This window comes from Siniperca chuatsi, linkage group LG6, assembly GCF_020085105.1.
Source record: "Siniperca chuatsi isolate FFG_IHB_CAS linkage group LG6, ASM2008510v1, whole genome shotgun sequence".
Taxonomy (NCBI): Eukaryota; Metazoa; Chordata; class Actinopteri; order Centrarchiformes; family Sinipercidae; genus Siniperca; species Siniperca chuatsi.
In genome coordinates, this window is record NC_058047.1 from 22135040 (window position 1) to 22159359 (window position 24320).

At 41.0% G+C, this 24320-nt stretch overlaps 3 protein-coding genes and 1 long non-coding RNA gene across 8 annotated transcripts; 3 read left to right on the top strand and 1 right to left on the bottom strand.

Moving 5' to 3' along the window:
* The first annotated feature begins 1074 nt into the window (after window positions 1-1074).
* Window positions 1075-12102, top strand: LOC122878262 (uncharacterized protein DDB_G0271670-like). Of its 2 annotated transcripts, XM_044200840.1 has the most exons (5): window positions 1095-1404; window positions 5553-5798; window positions 7675-8247; window positions 9348-9505; window positions 10279-12102. In XM_044200840.1, the coding sequence occupies exons 1-5, from the start codon at window positions 1335-1337 to the stop codon at window positions 10321-10323; spliced, it is 1092 nt and encodes a 363-aa protein (XP_044056775.1). In that variant the 5' UTR covers window positions 1095-1334; the 3' UTR covers window positions 10324-12102. The 2 variants fall into 2 exon arrangements, with proteins under 2 accessions (XP_044056774.1, XP_044056775.1); XM_044200839.1 differs by lacking the exons at window positions 9348-9505; window positions 10279-12102 and adding an exon at window positions 8374-9337 and having other exon boundaries at window positions 1075-1404.
* A 115-nt stretch (window positions 12103-12217) lies between these two features.
* LOC122878261 (NF-kappa-B essential modulator) lies at window positions 12218-20609 on the bottom strand. Of its 4 annotated transcripts, none has more exons than XM_044200834.1 (12): window positions 20556-20609; window positions 19714-19791; window positions 19355-19397; window positions 19014-19174; window positions 18806-18887; window positions 17509-17680; window positions 17225-17298; window positions 17016-17092; window positions 16817-16917; window positions 16653-16741; window positions 16420-16566; window positions 12218-14592 (listed from the first exon to the last, which is right to left on the bottom strand). In XM_044200834.1, exons 2-12 carry the CDS (start codon window positions 19777-19779, stop codon window positions 14423-14425), a joined length of 1182 nt encoding a protein of 393 aa, XP_044056769.1. In that variant the 5' UTR covers window positions 19780-19791; window positions 20556-20609; the 3' UTR covers window positions 12218-14422. The 4 variants fall into 4 exon arrangements, with proteins under 4 accessions (XP_044056769.1, XP_044056770.1, XP_044056772.1 ...); XM_044200835.1 differs by lacking the exon at window positions 20556-20609 and adding an exon at window positions 20341-20549; XM_044200837.1 differs by lacking the exon at window positions 20556-20609 and adding an exon at window positions 20524-20542.
* Window positions 19798-20297, top strand: LOC122878267. The gene is made up of 2 exons (XR_006378437.1): window positions 19798-20021; window positions 20133-20297. It is a non-coding gene; the product is annotated as an uncharacterized LOC122878267 (long non-coding RNA).
* A 203-nt stretch (window positions 20610-20812) lies between the features above and the next one.
* On the top strand, window positions 20813-24065 carry mmachc (metabolism of cobalamin associated C). The gene is made up of 5 exons (XM_044200841.1): window positions 20813-20951; window positions 21290-21487; window positions 22175-22327; window positions 22468-22644; window positions 23299-24065. The coding sequence occupies exons 1-5, from the start codon at window positions 20862-20864 to the stop codon at window positions 23479-23481; spliced, it is 801 nt and encodes a 266-aa protein (XP_044056776.1). The 5' UTR covers window positions 20813-20861; the 3' UTR covers window positions 23482-24065.
* Window positions 24066-24320: the final 255 nt, after the last annotated feature.

Below are 24320 nucleotides of genomic sequence, written 5' to 3' on the forward strand. Positions count from 1 at the left end.
ACCAATCATGACTCATAACTTGGGTATGATATGTGAGAACATGAATTAAACTGGAGCAGGGATTAGATTAGTTATATTTATTTATCCACAGTCATTTTAAGTAACTCACTCAAAACATTGATTTGATTTTTTATTCATTCTTTTAACAAATTATGGGGACAAAATCAGCCATTTCAAAAAGCGGTGGGGACATGTCCCCTGCGTCCCCAGTGTAAATGACACCTACGGTTTTGACTACTCCCCAGCCGTGTGTGTGCTTTTTCACAAGACGAGAATCAGCTGTAGAGCAACAGCGCCTCCACGTGGGATAATGGAGACATCACACGACAGTAAAACGACCAGAAGAAACCGCCAGTCATGCAAAAACAAGTGAGGATGACACCGTTTAAGCTTCCGGATCTAGTCAAATACCTGAATGAATATGTTTATTTTCTAAATTGTTGACCAATAAAATCCTCAGCGTGACAAAGACTCCATGTTGTCCCGGGTGTGCACTTGTTTTTATTTACTGATTAATTTCTTCACATACATAGGTACAAACACACAACATAATTATTCGCAAAGATTATGAAAAATAATTATTTTAATCATTTACTCCATTTCATAAGTAAGTGCCGGCCCTTATATAATAAATATATTACTAATAAGTACTTGTTATATTAGAGAATAAGTGAATGAACAGCTAAATGCATAAAAGAGACTAACTGTACCCTCTTCAGGCTACAGTCACAACAAAGTCACTGAGTAGAAAGGTTGAAAATCCAGTACATTTGCACTATTTTTGTGATGCTTGTAAATTGTCAAATATTTTAAACAAATATAAATGAAACGTTAAATATTTACTCCTTGCGACTGTCAGAGGTGTTGCTTCAACTCTGCAGTGATTTTTGTGGCTGTAGTTTGTGTTGATGCGCTGTGATGGGCCGACATTGTGTCGTAGTTGCAGTTTTCTGTTGTTTTGATATACATGCCCTTATGTGGTGTGGGTAGCTGACAGTCTTTCTACTGAACAAGCGTCATGACACAGAGTCAGAGCCACTGACTATTTTGAACAGGGAACACGTGGCACTGCTTCTGGAGAGAGAGAGAGAGAGAGAGAGAGAGCGAGCAGTCGGGACTCACACACTCCTCCTTCAGTCCCTCCAGCCACGCACACACTGGCAGAGTCGCTGTCTGCAGTGGGTAGTACAGCACAGCTGCCTGGGGATTTCTAAACTGCTCCGTTAAAGTCTGGGATCGGACGGTGACCGAGAGAGAAAGGAGAGTCCTGCAACAAACAAGGCGAGACGGGACATTTGTTTTGGTAATTTTCTTATTGTGTAGCCGGAGGACAGATGATGGAGACCAAACTCTGGATTGCCCTTTGTGTGCTGCTGCTCATTAACTTGGGATCCACTGAACAAGGTAGGTAGTGTTTTTTTATTTCATCTCTTGGCTTTGGATTATTTTCCTGTTTGATTAATTTGTGCTAGAAATTGTTATAATGGTTTATTGTACACACACACACACACACACACACACACACACACACACACACACACACACACACACTAATCTCACTTGCCTCTAGGCACCCGGGTTGTTTTTGAACAGAGGCTTAAACTGACAGAGCTGAAGTGAGTTTACAGTATGAAGTCTGCTTTGTTTCTGCTTGTTACAACATAAAGACAGTTGAGTTCCTCTTGTGCACTTTCTTTCAACCCTCCTGAGCTTAAATGTGGACAAACCTCTCTCCCATCTCCAGATGAGCCAAGAAGCCACTGACTGGCCTCACTTTATTTCAAACCACAGCTTTATTTAAATGTTCTTCTCTACATCCGAGCCTCTGCTATTTGTTTAAACAGCCTCATACTTTATCATTCACCCCCTCCCCTCTTCCTCTTTCTGCTTTGTTTACTTTTACACACCTCTCACACATCCTGTATTTCACTCTTACCCACCTTCTGCTTTCTCTCCCGTCTGCTTCAAACACTTTATCTCCTCCTCCTCCTCCTCCTTCTACCTTCTCTTTCTTTCTCCATTAGTGCCTCTCACATAAAAGGAAAATGAGACTATTGACATTTGAAAAGATTTTATTGGGCAGAAGTGTCCCATCAGCTCCTTAAGCTGAAATTCAAATGAATAGAAAACAGCTCGGCTCCACTGGAGGACATGTATTGGCTGTAAATGAGCAGGGAAGTACATAGTGATAAATGATACCTCTAACTATGTGCAGCAGCACACTGTCATTTTACTGGCTTCATGCTAATTGGCTTGCCTCTGTAGACTTTATGAACAGATTTTAAAGCAGTGCAGTGCAGTGGCAGCAGGCTCAGTTTTCACTGTGACCAGACTTAAAACAGTAAATATATATTATTATACTATACATATTATTATCATTATGCGTATACATTATACAGACTTTAAACAGTACAGATTGTATGGGGCTTTATTTGCATAAACATACAGTATTAAATCAAAACCCCAGGATGCTGGTCAGGTAGAATTTGTATTCAAATATTCATTAATTCCCCTTTTTGTGTTGACAATAACTCATGACTCTTAGAAAGGGCGGAAATGGCAGTTTATTAACATTTGCCCAAGCCTTCAATTACTGTCCAGAAAAAGAAATCCCACTGAGCTTTTCTCACCAAAGAACATTTAAAAATATCCAGGCTTTCTCCCTTCTTACATGTTATACGGTCGAAAGACTTTTTTGTTTCACTCCTAGCTGGTTTCCTTTCTGACTAATCAGTCACATCTTTACTTAAATATGCACATGTGCAGTAACATACACAAAACTGATTTAACAAAGTCTTACGATACACAAACTATGAAAATAATATACAAACATGTCCCAGTTTTTATATAATAAACTGAGTTTAAACTTCACTCAGTTATTTACTTTACTGTTATTTCTGTCAGTGCTTTGATTTATGTGAGACAGAAGTGCTAAACCTTTTAGTGTTCTTTTGCCTGGATGATTAAAAAAACAAGTTGTTTGTTTTTGGAAGGGAACCTTTATGTGGTTGTGTGTAGTTGATATTTGTGGAGCTTGGAACAGAAGACAAAGTTCTTTGTTTGCAAATTAATGTGTTGTATGTAATTAGTTAACAAATGTTTCATCACAGCAACAGGATTTTTGATGTCTTATTTTTGATGTCCACGTGAGCTGGGCACTTGAACGTGCATGACACAATAAATAACATTACAAACTAACTAACTAACTATAGTGAATTCAGGCTCTCACATGTAGCATAATAAAACCCAGGACTGCAGGCTAGAGGCATGATATGCAGCTTGAGAGGGCACAGAACTGTTGGCAGTAAACATCTGAAATAAGTGCAGGTGAAAAGGCCTAAGACAGCATGCACAGAGGAAAAGCTTTTCAAAATGATCTGCGCTGTTGTCTCAAAAAGCGCCACAACCACATGCTGTGAAACCAGTGCTTATGGGATTTTACAGCAGCAGTTAGAAGGGTTTCACATAGCAGGTATTATGGGACTTTCAGCATCGAGTGTCGAAGCAGCCGACATCTGCTCGCAGAGAAACGGTTGGCTGTTCCTCCCACTGGCAGGGTCAACAAGTGAGCAAGAGCTACTTCCCCAGGTACATGCTGCATCGGCCTGAAAGGTTGTGAGTAAGGCCCTGTAATATCTGGAGCGAGGAGTGTGCAACAGTGGAAACAGTGGTTCTCTTTATAAATCTACCCTGCACACACACGCACAGACACACACACACACACACACACACACACACACACACACATATATATATATATATATATATATATATATATATATATATATATATACAGACATACTACTCCAGCATTTGACCTAAGCAGCTCTAATGGAGCTAAGAGTGTGTCTGTTTTTGTATCATTTAGAGTTCAAACAGGCCCCTCTCTCTCTCTCTCTCTCTCTCTCTCTCTCTCTCACTGTGTGTGCTGATGAGCTGCGTGATTATGGAGGTAATGAAAGAATGAAAGGCATCATGGCAGTGTGTTACTGAACTGTAATGCCATTACAATACATTAGTGCTCTGGTCTTCATCAAAGGGAAGCAGGTAGAAACAGAAATGAAGACTTGTACGGTAGTGCTAAAGAGATCAAGACCAAGGGGGAAGAGAAAGCGAGAGAGATTAGAGATCTTCATTAAAAGGACATTACTTCAAAGACTAAAATCCCTTCCAGTCTCATGCTGTAGTCAGTCCTTATCCATTTTATTTTGTACTCTGAAATTATGTTTTAATGTAATGTGACTGTGTTGTGCTTCATTGCAATTCTCAGTATCTATTCAGTGGTCAGGTCCCACAAGAGGGCTTACGATAAATCTGAGGAGTCATGACATGATTTGCTACACAAATTATGTTTTTTTAAATTAATTTATGAAATGGAGAAACTCTGGATAGTTTTAAGTTTTCAAGCTTCTAAAAACGTTTCGACAACCATATGAGGGAAACATCACTCTTTGGTTGAACTGCTCACAAGTGAAGTGGTCACAAGTACAGTGATGTGAAAAAGTGTTTGCCCCCTTCCTGATTTTTTATTTTTTTGCATGTCACACTTAAATGTTTCAGATCATCAACAAATTTAAATATTAGTCAAAGATAACACAAGTAAACACAAAATGCAGTTTTTAAATGAAGGTTGTTATTATTAAGGGAAAACCAAATCCAAACTTACATGGCTGAAGAAGAACAAAATGAAGACTTTGGAGTGGCCTAGTCAAAGTCCTGACCTGAATCCTATTGAGATGCTGTGGCATGACCTTAAAAAGGCAGTTCATGCTCGAAAACCCTCCAATGTGGCTGAATTACAACAATTCTGCAAAGATAAGTGGGCCAAACTTCCTCCACAGCGCTGCAAAAGACTCATTGCAAGTTATCGCAAACGCTTGACTGCAGTTGCTGCTAAGGGTGGCCCAACCAGTTATTAGGTTTAGGTGGCAATCACTATTTCACACAGGGCCATGTAGGTTTGGATTTAGTTTTCCCTTTATAATAACAACCTTCATTTAAAAACTGCATTATGTGTTTACTTGTGTTATCTTTGACTAAAATTTGTTTGATGATCTGAAACATTTAAGTGTGACAAACATGCAAAAATATAAGAAATCAAGAAGGGGGCAAACACTTTTTCACACCACTGTAGCTTCGCTTTGCTTCACTTTAAAGGGTCACAAGCCAAAATGTTTGGGAGCCACCACATTTAGCTCCTGATGCAAAAGACTTGAGCAAGACACTCAACTTATGTTTGCCCCAACGAAGCTGCTCACTGACTGATAGAAGAATGTGGCTGTACTGAGCTGAGCATGCAAGTGCTACAGTGCTTTGCTGGAAAAAAGTATGCATAGTCAGATAACTTTTGCTGGATACATAATACATGTATACACAACATTTTTCAGTTTTAATAAGTGTTTGGATAAACACTGGCCTGTGCTGACTGATTTACTCTGCACACTGTCTGTTGTCCCATGTTTGCTTTGAATAATGAGCAAATAAGCTGTTAATGACTCCGAAGACCAGAGATTGACTGTCATCCAAATTTGATCCTGTCCTCTCCTCATCAGGTGACGATCGTGCTGATCCCTCCTCTGCTTCAAAAAGTGCTCCTGGTGGTGAGGCGGCTCCTAAGGCTCCAGCAGCAGAGTCTGTGTCTGGTTCTAGCCCAGACCCCATCAGCCATGCTGTTACTGCACTTTCACCGAATGGCTTCAACACAAATTCAAGTTCAAGAGGCACCAACAGTTCGAGCAGCGACACAACTACAGAAGGGGAAACCATCTCTATGACACCCGAACCAAAGAAAGATAATGGTAACTATGCAACTCAGTATTATTAATCCTGTGTTATTCTCTGATCTGCTGTTGTGGTTATTGTTTCTGTCTGTTTTAGGTTTGCCAGTAGGAACGTTTTATCACACTTCAGAAGGATTTAGTAAGGAGCCCAGCAGCAGGTGGCTCAGAGTTTAGGAGCTATATTTAACAAAGTCCTTATCTCTGTTTTCCACGTCCAGAAGTGGGCCACAGAGAGACAGGGTTAAAGTGTTGACCATCGTGCCACAAACACATCACAGACAAAGACAGAGAGCTCAGTCTAGTTTTAAAACAAAACTGGAGCACAAAGGAGAGAATGTCAGAGATGGTGTAGGATAAAAGTAAAAGAAGAGTAATAAAGAAGGTATCACTGAGTTAAATAAAGTGCAACCTGTCTGGAGAGCAATGGTAAAATATACTCAGAAAAGTTCAGTCAGAAGAGATTCAGATTGTGTTGAGGAGAGTGGAGAAGTGATTAAATGCTGTGTTACTTTTCACAAGGGGGTGAGAAAGGTAGAAGTGAAATACTCCCCCCAGGCACACACTCTCTCTCTCTCAAACACATGCTGGTTCACACATTAGACTCATAAACATATTCACAGGCTAGGCAGATTTCTAGGCACTTAGTTTATTTTGTGGCGGGAAAAAACAGTTCATATTAGAGAACTTTTTGAATGTACACAACTATAAGGGTTGGCATCTCCGCCTAGCCATGCAGATAGTTTAGGTTTTTTTCTTGTCCAGGTTTTGAGATATTCGACTTTTAGTTTTCTGTCTCCGACCAATACAATTGAGGTAAACATATTTATATTTGTGGTGCTCACAGCATTGGAAATGTACACTTTAACAACAGTAAGAGTCTACAGCCACGCTAACGGCTCTGTGGTGCTAATGTCAGCATGCTACGTAACATGCTCACAATGACAGTGCTAACATGCAGATGCTAAGCAGGCATGGTATAATGTTTACTATGTTCACTATCTTAGTTTAGTGTGTTAGGATGCTAACATTTGCTAATTAGCATTACAAAGTACAGCTGAGGCTGATGGGGATTAGTTTTGCAGGTGTTTGGTCATAAACCAAAGTAACGGACAAATTGAAATTTTGACCTGATGATGGCACTAGATGAAAAGAAATTACCAATATTATTACAATTCATCCTGAGGGAAAGATGAATATCTGTACAAAACGTATGGCACTCCATCCAATGGCTGTTGAGACATTTCACTATAAACCAAACATGTCAGCCTCACGGTAGCGGGAGGAAAAGTCAGGGGATCACCAAAGTCACTAGGATTCATCCTCTGCTAACCATGAATGTTTGTACAAAATTTCATGGCAATCCATCAAGTTCTTAAGATATTTCAGTCTGGACAAAAGTGACCAGCACTACCAACACTACTACCAACACAACTATAGAGCCATGCTGCTAGCATGGCTAAAAATCACCAGAAACATCTGTTTGCAGACAAAATGGCGCCTTTACAAATAATCAACAGTACACAAAGTCAGCAGTCACTATTTCTTGGTTAGAAAGAAGTTCCGGTAAAAACACATGCTTCTGTTGAATTTTTTAAGTGTAATTCTTGCTCTGACCTGGACAAATAAAACCAAAATGATCTGCATGGCTAGATACCACTAGAGGAAAGTGGGAAAATATGTTTATTTGTAATTTGGGTGAACTGGCCCTTTAACACCTCACATTGCCCTGTCAGGCACTTCAGCACACTTCATAAATGCACATACAAAAAGTATGTTCAGCAGGCTCATGTTAATTTGCTGATGACACACATATAGTATTTCAGCATGGCAGAAAAATCTTCGCCCAGTAGAATTATAATATTTTTACGATAATGTTGTCTTTCTCTTTCTGTAGATACCAACACCGTGTCTCCCTCAGAGGCTGCCATTCCTAAAAATAATAGAAACCTAACAGATCAGTCGACATCACAGCCTCCAATTCCTCTTTCTGGGAGCCACGCCCCCACCTCTCACATCCACCTTACCTCCACCACTACTAGCCCCACACCCACAGCTCACACTACCCCTGCAGACATGCTGACCACCATACCAATCATAGACACATCGCATAATGCTACACCTCCACTTGCTGACGCCATTACACCATCAAACCAGCCCACTCACCTCAAAACACACTCATCCACTTCTGTCTCACACGTCACAACACCTGAGCCACCAAAGCCCAAAACTACCACTACCACTACCATCGCCCAGTCCAGTTCAACATCCAGCACCAGCTCCTCGCAAGAGCCTGAGAATTCTGAGTCGCAGACACTCACATCTCCACAGAACACTTCACGGCCCGACGGACATCCTGAGACCTCCAGTGAATCCCACCCAAAGTCCACCATCACCCTGGCGAGCACCCCCTCCGCCCAGGCCAAAGCCCAAGCTGACACTCCCTCCCAGCTCAACGTTGGGGGTGACAGTAAGTGCATTATATCTTCTGTGTTGGTATTATGTATTTGTTCTGGACGATTCACTGCCTGGATATTGACAGAGCCAGAAGTGAATTGGCTTAACAACAAAGGCGATGCTGTTCTTTGTTTTCCAGCACAAGCCAGTCCTCGTTTCGACACACACAAACACACACGATGCATCCCCCATCTACATCTTCTACAAGCACTGTCACCACCAAGCACTCCACAATCATGGCTCTGTTTGGTAAAGGAACAGAGGCAGTCATGGGACTCAGGGCCTCAAAAATGCTCTGTTTTCCTTCTTTTTCTTTCTCGCTTTGCCCTCTGTCTGTGTGCTAAATGATTTACATATCTACAGTGTATGTTTTTATAGATATACTCTGTTTTTCCAACTTTACCTTTACCTTCTCAGTTGACCAGCCTGCTTGAATACAGTTAAAATATAAAATTCTCTCTGCCTCTCTGACTCTGTGTGGTTTTATTAGGCCACGCTTGGCACCTCGCCTCTTTCCATTAGCCAGAGGAACAGGGCGCATTCACTGCTCTGTGGTTGTTGTTACTTTCAACCAGAGGATATAAAAAAACAGCCATGTTTACAAAGTAGTCTTCCATAGCAACATCCATATACAGAGATGTACTTCCAACAACTCCGGCACAAACTTCCCCTGCACAGAAATATACAAACACAGAGACATCAACATAGAAAGGTCAAGCGTGATGATGTTGTTAGAGATTAAACAGAACTCTTAGAGAAAACTAAAACATACTGTACTGTAGGCACATACAATATAGACTGCTTGATTCTAATTCTAAAAAGGAAAATCTTAAAATGATGCCCTATAAATACATGTACTTGTTCAACAGAGAGCTGAAGTACAGGTAAGCTTCACATTACCATCCTGTGTTTGACATTTCTGTCCTGAGCTACACGATGAACACTCAAGCTCAACATGCTGCTGTCGTGTCTGTGTTTAGCTCCAGTCACAGCTTTAAATAACCGTTTAAGAAGCTGTAATTCTACTATTTGCACCATGTTAAGTCAATGGCGTTAAGTCAATGTTTAATGGCGGACGGCCAGGTTGTTTTATCTCCTGTGCTTTTGTTTCAGCGACGATGGTCCATGACTCTCCCACATTAGACCCCCTACTGGCTGGCCTGGTGTCAGCCTTCATCATCACTGCTGTCATCATCACTCTGCTCCTCTTCCTCAAACTGCGCCGAAGAGACAACCGACCAGAGTTCCGCAGGCTGCAGGACCTACCTATGGTGAGCACGTCCATGACATCCAGGCAACACTTTCACTGCTGTCTCAGTGACAATACTCAGTCCGTCAGACATTGTTGAGCACAGATGTGACATATACTGTTCCAACTTCCCAGTACTTACGCACAGCTACAGCGTTCCTGCTACCAACCAGAATATATTATAGTATATATAAGTTGCATAATGGCTTGACTAATGATTTACTTATAATTTATAGATAAATAACAGGACTTGTGGGTTTCCAAGTCGGGGTTTACCCTCCTTATCCTCCTAACTTATTCACATTTAAAAATGCAGACTTGATGGATAATGGACAAATACATTGCATTGCAACACTGGTTTTTGTACAGATTAAACAAACATATAACATGTTTATTAAAGCACTTTAGAGGTGTTGGTAGATTGATTGTTACCTTTGGACAGAGCCAGGCTAGCCCCTGTTCTTCTCATTTAACTCTTGGCAAGAAAGTGAATAAGACTATTTCCCAAAATGTCAAACTATTCCTTTGTTAACTTTTATAATTTGTTAAGATTTTTCACAGTTGTTCTTCTTAATGGCTTTACTGATCTATAAAACATTAATTAATGATTAATTAACCAACTACAACCTATAAGCCCTTTATAAAGGGTGACTTATTAGAAAGTCATACCACAAACTCTATAGCGTTGAGCACTTGAAGACTTCTGACCATTTTGACTGTGTAAATATATGTGTTAGCATATAATATGTATATTAGATGTGTATAATTAGTTGTTATTCAATTTTTTCTGTGTAGGACGATATGATGGAGGACACACCCTTGTCCATGTACAGCTACTGATGGAGGCACGACTGAAACTTTTGGCACCCAAATACTCTCAATGAATCCAGGCTCATGCCGCAGCGCTCGTCGAACCTGGTCTCTCTTCCTTAATCTGCACCAAACCGAAAGTATTCTGGGTAGGTGTGAGCAAATTTCTGGATTGCTTTCATTTATCTAGATCAAGGAAAGATCAAAGAAAGGACATGATTGAAGCTGCAATGGACAAAGACATCGCCCACGTTGGGGTCGTTTTGACTATTTGGTGTCTGTAATTACAAATTAGGCCAATGCCTCTGTTTAATTCTGTATGCTTAATATTTTTCAGCCCATCTTTTGGGGTATGGGAGTTGTATAACACATTTTGATTTCCCTAGAGTTGAAAAGGGTAGGTGTAAAGCAGGAGGCAACATCATCAGTTGTATCCATCATTTTGGGAGGTTCACACCTGGATACAGACTCAGCTTGTCCTGCTGAACGTTTACCTGGGGGTACTGGTCTAATTTCCCTGTTATAAGTTAATGTTAGAAAGTCTGCCAGAAAAAAATAAAAGTCTGGCAAAAGGTCTGGCAGTCTGACTGAGAGGCCAGAGAAAATACATGAACATAAACTGATTATAGTGTTAAAGAGGTTGCACTTTACTTTTTCAGGAGTGGAAAAAAAAATTGACAAATATTTTTGTGTATGAGAAAAGTTTTGCGTGCATATGTAAGTGCAGGTATAGCAATGTGTGCGTTTGTAGGTGTGTGAGTCTGTTAGAAAGGTGCGTGAGTCTGTTAGAAAGGTGCATGTATGGATTTTTGAAGGCATGGCAGGGGATATTTAAGCATTTTCTCTTTTTTTCCAGTTTCTGTGTTGAAGGTCCTCCTGCCTTTTGGCCTGATTTTGATATGTGCAGTGTGTTTTTTGTTTCTTTCCTGGGGTCTTGAGTCCAGGAGAGAGTGCCTTACACAGTATAGGAACAGCTCTTATTGTATACTGTATTTATATTCAAGCCAATTAACTTCCAGATTTACCAGTCATTCCCAGTACTTTGTGTAATTTCCATTTAAACACACACTCTGGGGCCAGATAGCTGCTCTGACTTGCCTGTGTTTGAAGAGTAGCCTTGAGCGTGTTCACCATGAGGCACTCATTCATACAATGACAGTTGCAGACTGAAATTGGCCAGTGGCCTTTCCACACAATGTTAGCATTGTCTTGTGTGTTGTAAATACTACTGATGATTGCATCATGCAAAGACAACTTTATGAAACTCATCTTAGTTGTTGCTTTTGCGTTCACAAACATATTGAAAATGTTACATTGACTGACCTGACAGCACCTTGTTCTCTCAGTAGGCAAGCTCACAAATATTCCATTGATTCTACTCTTATCAGCTTCTTTGCTCTGCAAATGTGCAGGAAAATGTCAGTGGAAGTGAGACATACAAGACGACAGAACAACCCACATAGATAGACTAAATTGGGAACACAAGTATTAGCTCCAATTGATTTCTTTGTAGCATGAATAACTGCAGATGGTGACAAATTAAAGGTAAAATAACATCAAATGCTATTGTCTTGGTAAGGCTGATACTGGTGGGATAGACACCTAAAGGTATTCCTTCATTTACTGTTTTGAACCCTAATTTTTCCGTCCGCCACCTGTCTGTACATCCAGTTCTAAATTGTACACTTGAGATGTCTGATATTAGTGTTAAAAATTGTCTCAGAGTATCCTGAATGCATAATGAGGCTTTGCCGTCAGATGTGGATAATAGTCCGTTGGTGTTTTATGATTAAAAGTATTTTGAAATCATCCTCTGTATTTCCTCTTATTCCCACTTCAGTCTGTTATTCACTGCAGCACCAACAAACACAAGCCCAATCAGAACACAACTACAGAAGCAGCCACAGAAAGCCAAGCTCCTTTCTTTCAACTTTTACACTGACTTTTATTGTTGGAGACAAAACAAAAAGCATTTTCTTTATAGACCTTCAATGAATGAATCAGTGCACTGCTTTACTGCAACGCCACTGCACAATACTTGGCAAATGCAATAAAACTGCAGTAGAAGGGTCTGATTCATCAGCCTTTTCTTCATTAAATGTCTCTTCAACTACAACATTAACAGCTATACAAGGAGAGCGTGTTAAAAGAGGTTTGTTTGAAAAATGTGTACTGCTCTGTGCCATTTACGGTTTTCTAGAAGGGTCTTTTACTGTTCACTTCTGACTAGAGAGACAAACTGTTTCATTAGATGAGCTGGATTGGGTCTATGGTCACTTTCACCACCCAATCCTCCACACCCCACTGAACACCTAACCTGCCCGTCAGCTCCCCCGTGGCTCTGCACTGTGGTCTGGGATCCTCGATGGGGGGTGTCTGGATGCTGAAATATTTAACAGCTTGACATCAAGCCTGAAAGAGTGTAATTCATGTCAGACAGAGCAGCATAAAAGGGACTCTTGACTGTCTTAACTGAGCTGTGTGTATATGAAGACATCGCAATGGAGGTTGGGAGTGTTGGTGCCTTGATAATGTTAATGGCTTTTGATTCCTCTTTGCCTTCACTTCAGCTGCATTACCAGGAATCAAATTCCCATACCTCATCAGAATCCTCCTGGATTGAAGAGTGCATTATGTCAGGAAGAAAAACCCATTAAATAGCCATTACTCTGCTACACTGACGAGTGTAGCTTACATATAGTACATGATCACCAGAAAGCTCAAAGGCACTGTGAATCCTTACACTTGATATATTACTGTAAGTGATCAAAGCCTGTCAAAGTGCGATTTCATGAAGTTTCATTAAAGTTGAATCTGTTTGTTATATAACAAACTGATTAATTCCAAACTACCAATTAAAGGAAATATAAGCATACTGTGGGCTCTTCTTTTGAAAATCAAAAGCACAGTGATCAGTGGTGTTCTTATGGATTCCACTGTAGTAATAGGCAGAGATGAAAATCCTGCAGTTACCAATCCTGTTACCCAACCCCAACAATCTAAATTTAAATCTTCTTCCTGAAGACAAACCGTGTGGTTTAGCAGACCAATCACAGTGCTGCTCAACTTTAACTCTGGTAGGACCCATAAATTATAGTCAGTGACTCGCAACATGGGTTCAGAGGGTGTGGCAAAAATAAAAGCATTATATCCATTGGGTGGCGACTGATATCAAAATTTCGGTTCAGGCAGTCAAGCCTACAGTGAGAAATAAAGCTGCTTACAAAAATGCTACTTTGCAGGCACAGTTTTCTGAATGAGAAGCTCTCATAAAGAATCTCAGTTAATCAGCTGCCTGTCTCTTCAGTTTGTTCCCAGCATCCTTCCAGTATGTGCATGTGGAGACAGTTACTGCAGATTATTTAAAGAGAATTTGTGGCTATCTCAGTTTTCAGCAGTTTGTACAGTCATCTGCCTCCAGCAGATGCCACTAACTAGACTGAGGAGAAACAATGCTTTGATGCATAGTGTTTCAAACAAATTGACATCAACTAGTTAGCATTTGCTGAATCCACTGGTGGTTTGTTTTAGCACACTGTGGTAGCAGGGGATTGAGTGGGTCACATGGGATCAGACTGTTTAAATAAAAATTAGACAAGCAACTGGAAATCAATTTGAAAAAAAAAGTTAGCTGTTAGAGTTATTAACCTGTTAGTTTGACACTGTGAGATCCGCCCTGAGTCCCTAACACTGATATACAAATAACTGTTAAAAATAGCATTTGAGAATTTCCCACACTAAGAGAAAGTTTCCCCAATGGTATGAACTATGTATCACATATCATATCCAAGCAGATCTGTTAAGCAACAGTAATAATAGGATGACTTGATTACTTGTTATGTGTATGTGCTTCTGTTGCCATGCCGTTAGCCATCCTTTGTTTCCTTTCCCCTTCACTTGGGACCACAAAGGAAATGAGCCATATGGCTGTTTGTGTTAACCTGACTATTTCTATTTTGATTTTCAGAATAGGGCTGTAACTCTAAACTGTATTGATCAAAGTTTTCAGTTTTACAGTAATAATACATCTCAGGTAGTGTATTGGAGAAGGTGGAATAAATATCTATGTTGCTGAATCCTTCAAGTAAAATTACAGAATGTCATCTTAAAAAAGAAGAAAAAAAAAAGTTCAGAGGTCATCAAGACTTAGGTCAGATCGTAAATCTGGGTTCACGTCGTCATCAAGGAGATCATCACCATCATCATTGTCCTCATCATCCTCCAGATCTGATCCCGGACCAGAAAAGTTGCTCCGTCGAGACTGAACGCTCAGACGTACTTGCGGCTTCTGATGAAGAGCTGGCAGAGGTAAAGAGCAGAGAAGGAGCTGTTACTTTGTGTGTGTGAGTGACTGAGTGCCTCCTGTGGGATTAGGCTGGAAGACATTCAAATGTTTTCCCATAACAACTGTGTACCAGTATGACTGTGTGTGTGTGTGTGTGTGTGTGTGTGTGTGTGTGTGTGTGTGTGTGTACACAATCGTCAAATTAGCCTGGCTTCATGGGTCCAAACCAATCTGGGAAACATTTAGTGCAGAGATTGTAATCTCTTCCGGGAACATCAACCTTCTGTTACAGTAAGTCTCAGGGGTGAGCAGTGTGCGTGCGCACACACACACACACACACACACACACTAACAAAATTTCCCAAGAAAAGACTGGCTTCGCAGAAACTGTTGGAGAGGAAATGAGAGCTTTACTGCTTTATCTGCAGATGGAAGAACACAGTAGGTCTATAAAGTTGCTCACAATTGTGCTTTACATCTCCAGATTACATTCCTCACTTTTCTTTTATTTCTAATTTTGACATTTTCTTTCATCTTGTCTCTTTACACTTCTGCTGTGCCTTTATCATGAAACGTCCTCTTGTGATACATTCAAAGGAATAGTTCAACATTTTTGGAAATGCGCTTATTTACTTTCTTGCCACGAGTGAGATGAGAAGATCAGTACCACTCATGTCTGTATGTTAAACATGAAGCTACAGCCAGGAGCCAGTTAGCTTCGCTTAGCATAAAGACTGGAAACTGCTAGCCTGGCTCTGTCCAAAGATAACAAACTCCGCCTACCAGCACCTCTAAAACTCACTAATCAACATGGTGAGTGTAAAAACGACTCTACAGCCCACAACCTCAAACTGTTTGTAACAACATGTCAAGCTGGCTCAAGATCAAGATAAATTACATTTCGGTCTACAACATTTGGGCAAAACTGCTTCTCAGTTAAGGCTGTCGGGGTGTGGAATCCTTCATCACTGAGTATCATAGAGTGCAGTACTTTAAAACATTTTAAATTCAGTTTGAAAACATGGTTGAAGGACAGCATGTTATTTTTTTGTTTTGGTTTCTTAGTTTCTCATATGGTCTTTTGTGTGTGTGTGTGTTTCTTATAAAGTGTAAAGTTTTGATTTACTACAACTGATCTTTTATCTCTGTAACCTGCGCATCACTAGTGGCCTCCACCCAGGGACTACAGATGAAAATTACCATTTAGCTGTATCTGGTACAATACAAGTATTGTGCATTATCCCTGTTAAACAATAAATAAACAAACATTGTAGTTTTATGGGGTTATGTGCAAGACTATTTCTTGGCTGGAGTGCTGTCATCACCATGAGGTTGCAAGGCAACCAGCAGAGACTCCAGAAGAGATATGAGAGTGGTATTGATCCTCTCATCTAACTTTTAGCAAAAATAACGAATAAGCATATTTCCAAAATGTCTATAAATGTGCTATTCCTTTAACTAACTGTATGCTGAAATGGCAAACACAGACGAGTGCTCCCCTCGCTGAGTCAGATCTATTGGGATGAATCAGAGCGTAGGTTGAGCCAGATGTGTGGGGGAGGGACAGGAGGGAGAACTACATGTCCCATCTTGCTATGACCGTCATCAGTCTGTGCCCATCTGGTGCCCTGCATCACGTTCTCTCTTGGTTGGAGCGTGTGATCCAATTGTCAGAACATGTTTGTGTTGGTGTACATCAAGGTGGACAGAAGGCTTGTGAAAATGATATGATGTAAAACAGGTGGTGTTGATGACTCAGCACATGGTACTTGGTTACATGTAGGAGCACAAGGCAACCACGCTTGACTGCATTTTTCCATTCAGAAAACACTCGTCCTCACCAGGGTCTTTGTCATCCAGCCAAGACAGATCATCTGAGCTGACCTCAGCCAGGCTCGGAGTTGGGCTAAAGTCTTCTGAGTCAGAGTCCGGCTCTTCAACTCTGACCCCTCTATTATGGCTGTGAGGGAGTGGGAGTGGTGATGCCCCTAAATCAAACAGAAAGACGTGGTTAAATAGTTTTATCATGCTGTGTATGTGTAGTGTGAGAGCCAGAGAAGGGAGAGAGACTTGCCTGATGTGTGCGCTGATGGCAGAGGTGTTTGTTCACGTTCTCGGAGAATAAGTCTCCTGACCTCCTCCTTCAGTTCTGACACAGTTATTCTGTTGTAAGAGATTAATTGCAAGGCATGTTAATTCACCCCAAACACACACATACCTGCACACACACACACGTACCTGATCTGGCGGACCTCTTCTTGTGTGTGAGAATACTGAGAGACAGTCTTTGCCAGATCAGTGCTGTGAGATCTGTAGCTGTTTGTCAGATCCTCCAGTGTCTGAACAAAACACACAAAAGGAAAGGTTAAGGATCTGAAAGAATACAAACCACACATCCACAAGCAAACACAACGTGCGTGATACAATGTGTGCGTACCTTGCAGGTGTGTTCATACTGTCTCCTGGTCTCTCTTGCCTCTGCCTGCTGGAGGAACACGTCCTCCTCCTGTCTCCCTATCAAGAGGAAAAGAAAGAGCAGATGTTGTGAACAAGACTCTGCTTGCCTTTGCTTTGCAGGGCAGCACTAGGCGTAGGACATGTGTAGTCCCACAGAATCAATGATGTGTACGTGTGTACGTGACTCACTTAGTCGTGTTTTCAGTTGGTCCATCTCTCTCCGCAGGTGTTCCAGCTCCTCTCGGCGGAGCTTTGAGCTGAAACTGTGGAAAAAGAAAGAAAAGTGGTGATAGAACTGTCTTGTCATTTCTGTTCTGTCATAACCGTCTTCCCCCAAAATGAAAATGTCAACCACACACCTTCCTAGTAGCAAACTGAGGTGTAAACATTTTCTTGTCATTTTCAATCTTGAGCTGGACCTATCATCAGTTTAGTGTGCAGTTACGCCCCCCCCAGCTCCACCCCTAATGCACCTCTCCTCCAGGTTGCCTAGCGACGTGGCTCTGGTGATGTGTCCCCGCAGACTGCTCAGCTCACGTCCAACCTCTCTCCTCCACTGCTCCATCCTTCTCTCTGCTCCTGGACTTTGTCCCCTCCTAGATTCGTCCCTCTCTCTTTCCCTCTCCCTCAGACTGTGAATCTCCACTAGAAAAGAAGAGAGATTACTATGAGGAAGGAATTTTTTCCCCTTCCTTTAGCAGCCTTATGGATAAATTAGAATTTTTTATTTATGTCATTAATTATAAATTAATCCTCCCTTGATGAGTGTATTTTGCTTTTTCAGACAGTAGAGGGAGAGCGAGTGCGTAGAAAAGGCACAGGACATGGAGCTTTAGCCAGAACTTAACTTAGGGCAGTGGTGAGGCAGCATTTTTATTCATCAATATATAATTGTACATTTATTAATTTGGGAGACACCTTTGTCCAAGCAACGTACAGATGAGGTACAGTACAAGCCACAGTAGATCAAGGAACAAATAAAATATGACATTTTAGCATAATTAATGCAAATAAATGAGACCATGTGTGAAAAACTTGGTAGTTCCTATCTCTTGCAAGTGGTGCTTTAAGTGCTGGTGGTTGACAAAATTGAGACCACATTTTTCTGTACTGGTTCCACTCTCCATCTTCTCCCCTTAGATAAGCTAAATGAAACTGATAGTATGCAGTAATCATAGTGGAAACCGATCAAAGTGTATTTAATGCACACTAAAAAGGCATATTTCCTGTTTTGAGCCATTCTGCGTCATTTAAAAAAACAGATGAAACACACAATTCTACCCTATATGCATATAATGCCAAGTAGAGGCTGCAATAGCCTGCCAGTCCTCTTGAGGAAGGCTTTTTTTGCTTACTGATTAAGCCAATTATTTACGTAGGGTATATATGTAGCATTTCAACCACAGTTGATCCGAAGTGTTTTATATAAAACTATATAAAGGAACAAAAGTTAAACAGCTAAAACAAGAGGTTACATGCAATTAAAGACCAATTAGTAAAAGTGTGTTTTAAGTTCTCTTAAAGTCATCGAAGAGACTGGTCAAACAGAAGGAAGAAAATTATTTTTTTCTCTTCCATTGAGGAACACTGTATTTTTCATATGTGACCTGTTAACTTAGTTTGGGTGTGGCCACATTAAACAGTGTTGAATCTGATAAGAATTCCTTTCTTCTAGCTGAAAATAACAGGAGTCAGGTGTTGCTGTATTTATGAGGGAGACAACGTGACCCAGTGTAAACTGAGGTAAGTAGTCATGGTGCAGTAGGTTACCTTGTAGTGTCTGGATATGACATTGTTGAGACTGTCTCTCCCTTTCCACGTCACGGAGTTTCTGGGTGAGAGACTCAATCGCCTTGAAAAGGACATTGGAAAAGAAATTTGGAATTCTGTCAATCCTAAAAACAGTACAATACATTTCATAAATGCACCAACTAATTGTTCTTGCACACCTGGCTTGATTAAACAAATAATCCCACACCTGGCTCTGTATCTGGAGTTGTGATTGGATAGCAGCTAGGTCTGCCCACTGAACACCAGGACTGAGAGATGGGGAAGGCTGTCGGAGAAGAGGGGATCGAGGAGGAAGAGCAGGAGGGTCCAAATCTGAATCACGAATCCTCTCCCTCACTGGAAACAACTCTGGAGAGGAAGAGGAATGTGAGGGAGGTTGTTCACAAAAGTCTTAAAGCAAATCAATGAGTTCAACCACTGTCCCTCCTATTGTGATCTGCTCTTTATTGTGAAGTTTAAAAAGGGTGGAACTTCCACCCACCCACACAGGTAATTTCCCCATATTCAGAAACCTATTAGTTCACCCACCTTCTCCTCCTTTGGCAAATTTCCCTGCTGAGGTCAGTCTCTCCTGTGAACACATAAAAACACTTTCAAATTCAAATGGAAATTTCCAAACTTTTACAATCAGTACGTATCTTTAATTTGAATAACTGAATAACCCTGCTAAAAGTTTAGTGGAGCATTACTGCCATCTACAGATAGCTCCAATAATGACAATGTATAACTGACCACAGTGAAGGCTCTCCTGTGTTGTATACTTCCTTCACTGATGTAAAACAAAATATGCCTTAATGTACAGTAAGGCCACACACTCTAAAGTAATGAGTTTCTGTTATTGCCAGCAAGACTAATAAATTAGGCGAAGGCAGTTTGAATCTACTCACCCTCATCTTTGCAACACTGCCATCTGCTACTGACAGGATAGAGCTCAGCTGGTTGTCCCAGTCCATGTCTGGGTTGAACTAGAAAGAAATGCATTATTCATTAGCATTAGTCGGTTAATTCTTGATCCTTGGTGCAAAAACGTCATGTTGTGTGGCCTGACGATGCCGTTACATCAAAAAGCATGTAGGACAGTGATACAGTAACTTAAGACGTGTTTTGTGGCTGGTCGGTGCGGTAACAACCTAGCTAAGATCTAGTTCAGACACCTTGTTGGAGATTAAATGACAGCAGGCCTGGATATTTGCAGGTTTGTAGTGACGCTTATCAGCTGCTACTCAGGTAAATGTAGCCGAGGTGCCAGAACGTGCAGGGGTGTCTGATAATGTAATGGGTCTAATGTTACTTAATTGATCTACAGGGCCGTGGGGATATCTCTCCCCAGCTTCCAGGAGCAGGTGCAGATTTAAACTGGAGACGGCGCAGGACCCCCCTGCTCAAGGACACTTCAGCTAAGTAACATTAGATGCTGGCTGCCAAAAACACAGCAAAATGCACACTAAACACGTCGATATAACGCCAGGGAGGCGTAGCAAACGTTAAATATTCAATGTTGTCGTAATGTTAACCTTAGCTAATTTCCTTTAGCAGCAGCTTTACGGTGACTTTTTTTTCTCTCTCAGCGTTCATAACGGTACGTTACTGTCTTTGTTGGCAAAGTAATTACTGGCCGTCTCCTAGAGTGATGTTTTCTTTTGAATATTTCATATAACCTATCGCTGAACACAATGTTTAAGGAGAACGATACAAACGTTTATGTTAGCTGGCTAATCAGGCTACTCACAGAAAACCCTGCGACTCCACTTTTAAATCCAGGAGCCCATAACAGCGACGTGATTGCGTATGACGTAGCCGCACGGGTCTTCTGGGTATTGTAGTAGATGGTACGTCTACTCTTCTTCTCACAAAATGAGTGAAGTGCTTCAGTAGAATTTCGTCGAAACACATTGTATTGTATATTGTATTGTAGCCACTCGCTTTGTCAGAAGAAATCATTACAGAAAAAGCAAGAGTCTAGCTCAATTTTTAAAATTGATAAGCCAAAAAACACCATATCCCACAATCCAAAGCTTTATGTTGACGTGAAACAATGGCGGCTTCCACAGTCAATGTGGAAGGTATAACAGGACTGCTAGAGGATTGTTTATCTAAACTTGGATTTGAAGTCTACCCTCTAAAGGTATGGGCACTTAATGTGTAGCTGTGACAGCAAGAAGGACTTCAAAATGTGAAAAATACAATTATATACATCAACCTCTTTACCTGCTAGCAAGGACTGAGAAGTAAGGAGTTGAAATAGCCAGTAAGCTATATTAACGGTGGTAACATTATTTAATTTGTAACAGCCGATTAAAGGTTATTTAAATTATTTAAATGCTACGGCAAATGTAAGATATATATTTGCCTGCTGCGTGTATTCAGATACCCTATAAGTGTTATGTTCCTCCTGATGCTTTCCTTTTCTTGCTGGACTGTTTGTTACTGCCTCTCTGACACTCTGTCCCACCATGGTCACAGGTTGGTTGGTATAACTCTGTGCTGCTTCCCTCCCTGCGCCTGGCTTACCCAGATGACAGCCTGGCCGTGGTGGTGCTCAGCACTCCTGCCATGTTTGAACAAGCCTTCCTGCCCTTCATGGAGGAGAGGGGCTGCCAGGGGCTGTCTGACCCCATAGACCAGTGTGTCAAACACTGTGTCTCCTCTGCTGTCTCCCAGGTGAGCGGCGTGAGTCTGTGTGAGTGAATACCTCGAGCCTTAAAAGTGAGGCAGACAGACTATTATTGTAAATTTGTAATTATGCAAGTTTATATTACAATTTCAGTAGATATATTTTGAGTCAGTAAATTGTCTGGAAATTCAAGCGAAGAGTTAAAATGACTAGATGGGAATGTCTGTTTTTGGCTAACCCTGCTTTATAACATCATCCACAATGGTCAAATAACAGATGTATTAAAGGGATAAATAAATTTAATAGGCAATATTGTCCTTACATGCTGCATATTCTTAAATATTCTTTTGAATTTTTCATTACCGAAAACAACTGGACATACTATCCATGGCAGGTAGAACTGGCTGTTGTAGTGGGTCCCTGTGAAAAATATTGTCATGTATAGTCTGTACTTGTACAATGGGTTATGGGATGTTACTGTGTACACACATGATGCACAGACAGCAGCAGGAACAGCAGGCCAGTAGGAGCCCAATAGCACATTTTTGCTCTGGGTCCCCATAGTGGGATAACCCGGCCATAATACCACAGTATAAACTGTATGGCAAAATCTCTGATGGTCTCACCGTATATGTCATCACGATGCCTAACCCCAGTTAGGAATAGGATTGCATCTATAACTATTTTCATGATCAGGTTGTGAGACCTCAATATGCCCTCTCCCTGCCCTGCAGTGTTTCCCAGGACAGAAGGTGGATGTGAGATATGACTACGAGCTGCTGCCCAGCAGGAAGCCAAAGTTCTTGGCGCAGACTGCGGCTCACGTGTCTGGAGCAGCTTTCTACTACCAACAGTCTGATGTCAGAGACCAACCCTGGGCTGAGAAGGTAACGCTATTCATTTATGAGGATTCTAAATGGCGGTTGTTTAATTAAATTCCAATAGTTGTGAGAGATATTTAGTAGTGCAGTGTTTCCAGTCTTGTCTCCTCACCTCTGTTTTGTGTATCTCCCTCTGTTCCCTGCAGAAGATGTTCGGAGTGTGTGTGCATCCAAAGTTTGGGGGCTGGTTTGCCATCCGAGCCCTGCTGGTGTTTGGAGGTGTGACGGTGGGCTCTGAGATGGTGCAGCCTGTTCCTCCTGATTCTGTGCCTTCCAGAGAGGGCAGGATACAGCTGCTGGAGGCTTTCAACTTTCACTGGCAGGTAACAGGACCTCAGTACTGAAAGCCATAATACCTGTGACACATACATTAAATAAACACCAGGGGATACCAAACTGTTTCATGCCAAAGACCTTTCAGACAGATGGCCTTTAGATAAGAGACCCCCGTCTGTGGAGGTTTTGTTGTCCCATGGGCCCCCTTCTGGAAAGATTTCCGTTGTCTGTTCACTCCATCTGTACTGTAGGTGGTGAGATGAGAATAACCCGTGTTTCGTGAGGACATCACATGATGCTGGATATAACTTCCTTCTAGTTTTCAACACAAAATGAAAACTAAATGCATTTTAACAGAAAAAATTAAATGTATGTGAAATGTCTTGATTTTAAGTTAATGAAGGAATTTATCATTTCTCTTTGTTGACCAGTTTTTCTACATATTGAGCCCCTGTGTTAGAAGTCTTGCTAAAATCAATGTATTTCAGTTTGATTCACAAGCACTTCCTCTTTCTCACAACTCTTTTATTCTATTGTTGAGTCTTAATTTAACCTGGATTTTGGTAAAATAGGATTACTCGTGATTCTAAATACATTTTACTGATGTTAAACGCAGTAGCAGTGAATGTTTTATTGGGTTTCCATTGTGTAATTAAATATATGATAAATCAAAGTTAATCAGAGGAATTTTGTGTCATCAGAACTGGACCTACAGAGACATCGTTCGTCCAGTCCAGACCTACTCTCAGAAACAGAAGGATTACTTTTCCACTCCTCCTGCTCAGCGGTTTGCGCTGCTTAAGACTTGGGGCCTGCTGCCGAGGGAAAATGACCAACCTGATCCGACCTCAGACACACAGAGCCAGGTGCACGGACATGGCTGAAAGAGCAGTTGAAGTGTGGAAGTGTTGCCCATCCTCTCTGAGCACCAACCTCCACTGCTGGACAGACTTTTTTAAATAAAATTTCGATTCTGTCTTGATCAGCTAGCTGTATATTGAGACCCAAGATGGGATGTTGAACTAAGCTTGGTGTGCGTGTGGTTTTGATGAAAGTTAAATGTTCACACTACTAAGTACAGGCAGCTCCTCTCATGGTGTCATTTCATGGACACCTGAACATACTCAAATGTATGTATGCTTTAAACATTGGTGCTTCTGTTGCAAGTCCAATGTGTTTAAACCAAATTATTTTGAAGGATGCACTTTATGTCCTTGCTGCTTGTATCATACTGTAACACACAAATTATAGCCATTGAAGTAGCAACAGTGACTTTCACTTCGCACATTGTATCATTTGACTCACTCAATATCAACACAAGAAGCCCAATTTGTCATCTGTATCTTTACGTGCTGGTCCTTGATCACAAGGAGAACAAACATTCACTTTTTATTCATTTCTAGAATATTTCTATTTGTTTTAATAGTGATTTCATGGAAATAAACAATAAATAAAAATAATAAAGAAATGTTTGACTCCATGGATCTGATTTAAACAAATGTCTGTACTCTATACTCTGCCAAGTAATAGGGTTAGGGTTGACCACCACGCCTAAATAAATCTAACAATAATTATCCAAAATAACCCCCCAAAACCATTATGTTTTCACTTACCTTTTAGTTGTATTTAGCGATGCAGATACCTTTGGTTCAGGTTTTGAGTTTCTGAGTTTTCTGCCTTCAACCCGAACACAATGGAGCCGTCAACAATTTTCTGTGGAACT

Coding starts and splice junctions, on each gene's coding strand:
- LOC122878262 (XM_044200839.1), top strand. CDS start 1,335: ATGATGGAGACCAAACTCTGGATTGCCCTTTGTGTGCTGCTGCTCATT. Junction 5,799..7,674: donor CGAACCAAAGAAAGATAATG/GTAACTATGCAA, acceptor CTCTTTCTGTAG/ATACCAACACCGTGTCTCCC. Junction 8,248..8,373: donor GCTCAACGTTGGGGGTGACA/GTAAGTGCATTA, acceptor TTTGTTTTCCAG/CACAAGCCAGTCCTCGTTTC.
- LOC122878261 (XM_044200834.1), bottom strand. CDS start 19,779: ATGGACTGGGACAACCAGCTGAGCTCTATCCTGTCAGTAGCAGATGGC. Junction 19,175..19,354: donor ATTTGCCAAAGGAGGAGAAG/GTGGGTGAACTA, acceptor CTTCCTCTCCAG/AGTTGTTTCCAGTGAGGGAG. Junction 18,888..19,013: donor AACTCCAGATACAGAGCCAG/GTGTGGGATTAT, acceptor GTCCTTTTCAAG/GCGATTGAGTCTCTCACCCA.
- mmachc (XM_044200841.1), top strand. CDS start 20,862: ATGGCGGCTTCCACAGTCAATGTGGAAGGTATAACAGGACTGCTAGAG. Junction 20,952..21,289: donor TTGAAGTCTACCCTCTAAAG/GTATGGGCACTT, acceptor CCATGGTCACAG/GTTGGTTGGTATAACTCTGT. Junction 22,645..23,298: donor CTTTCAACTTTCACTGGCAG/GTAACAGGACCT, acceptor TTGTGTCATCAG/AACTGGACCTACAGAGACAT.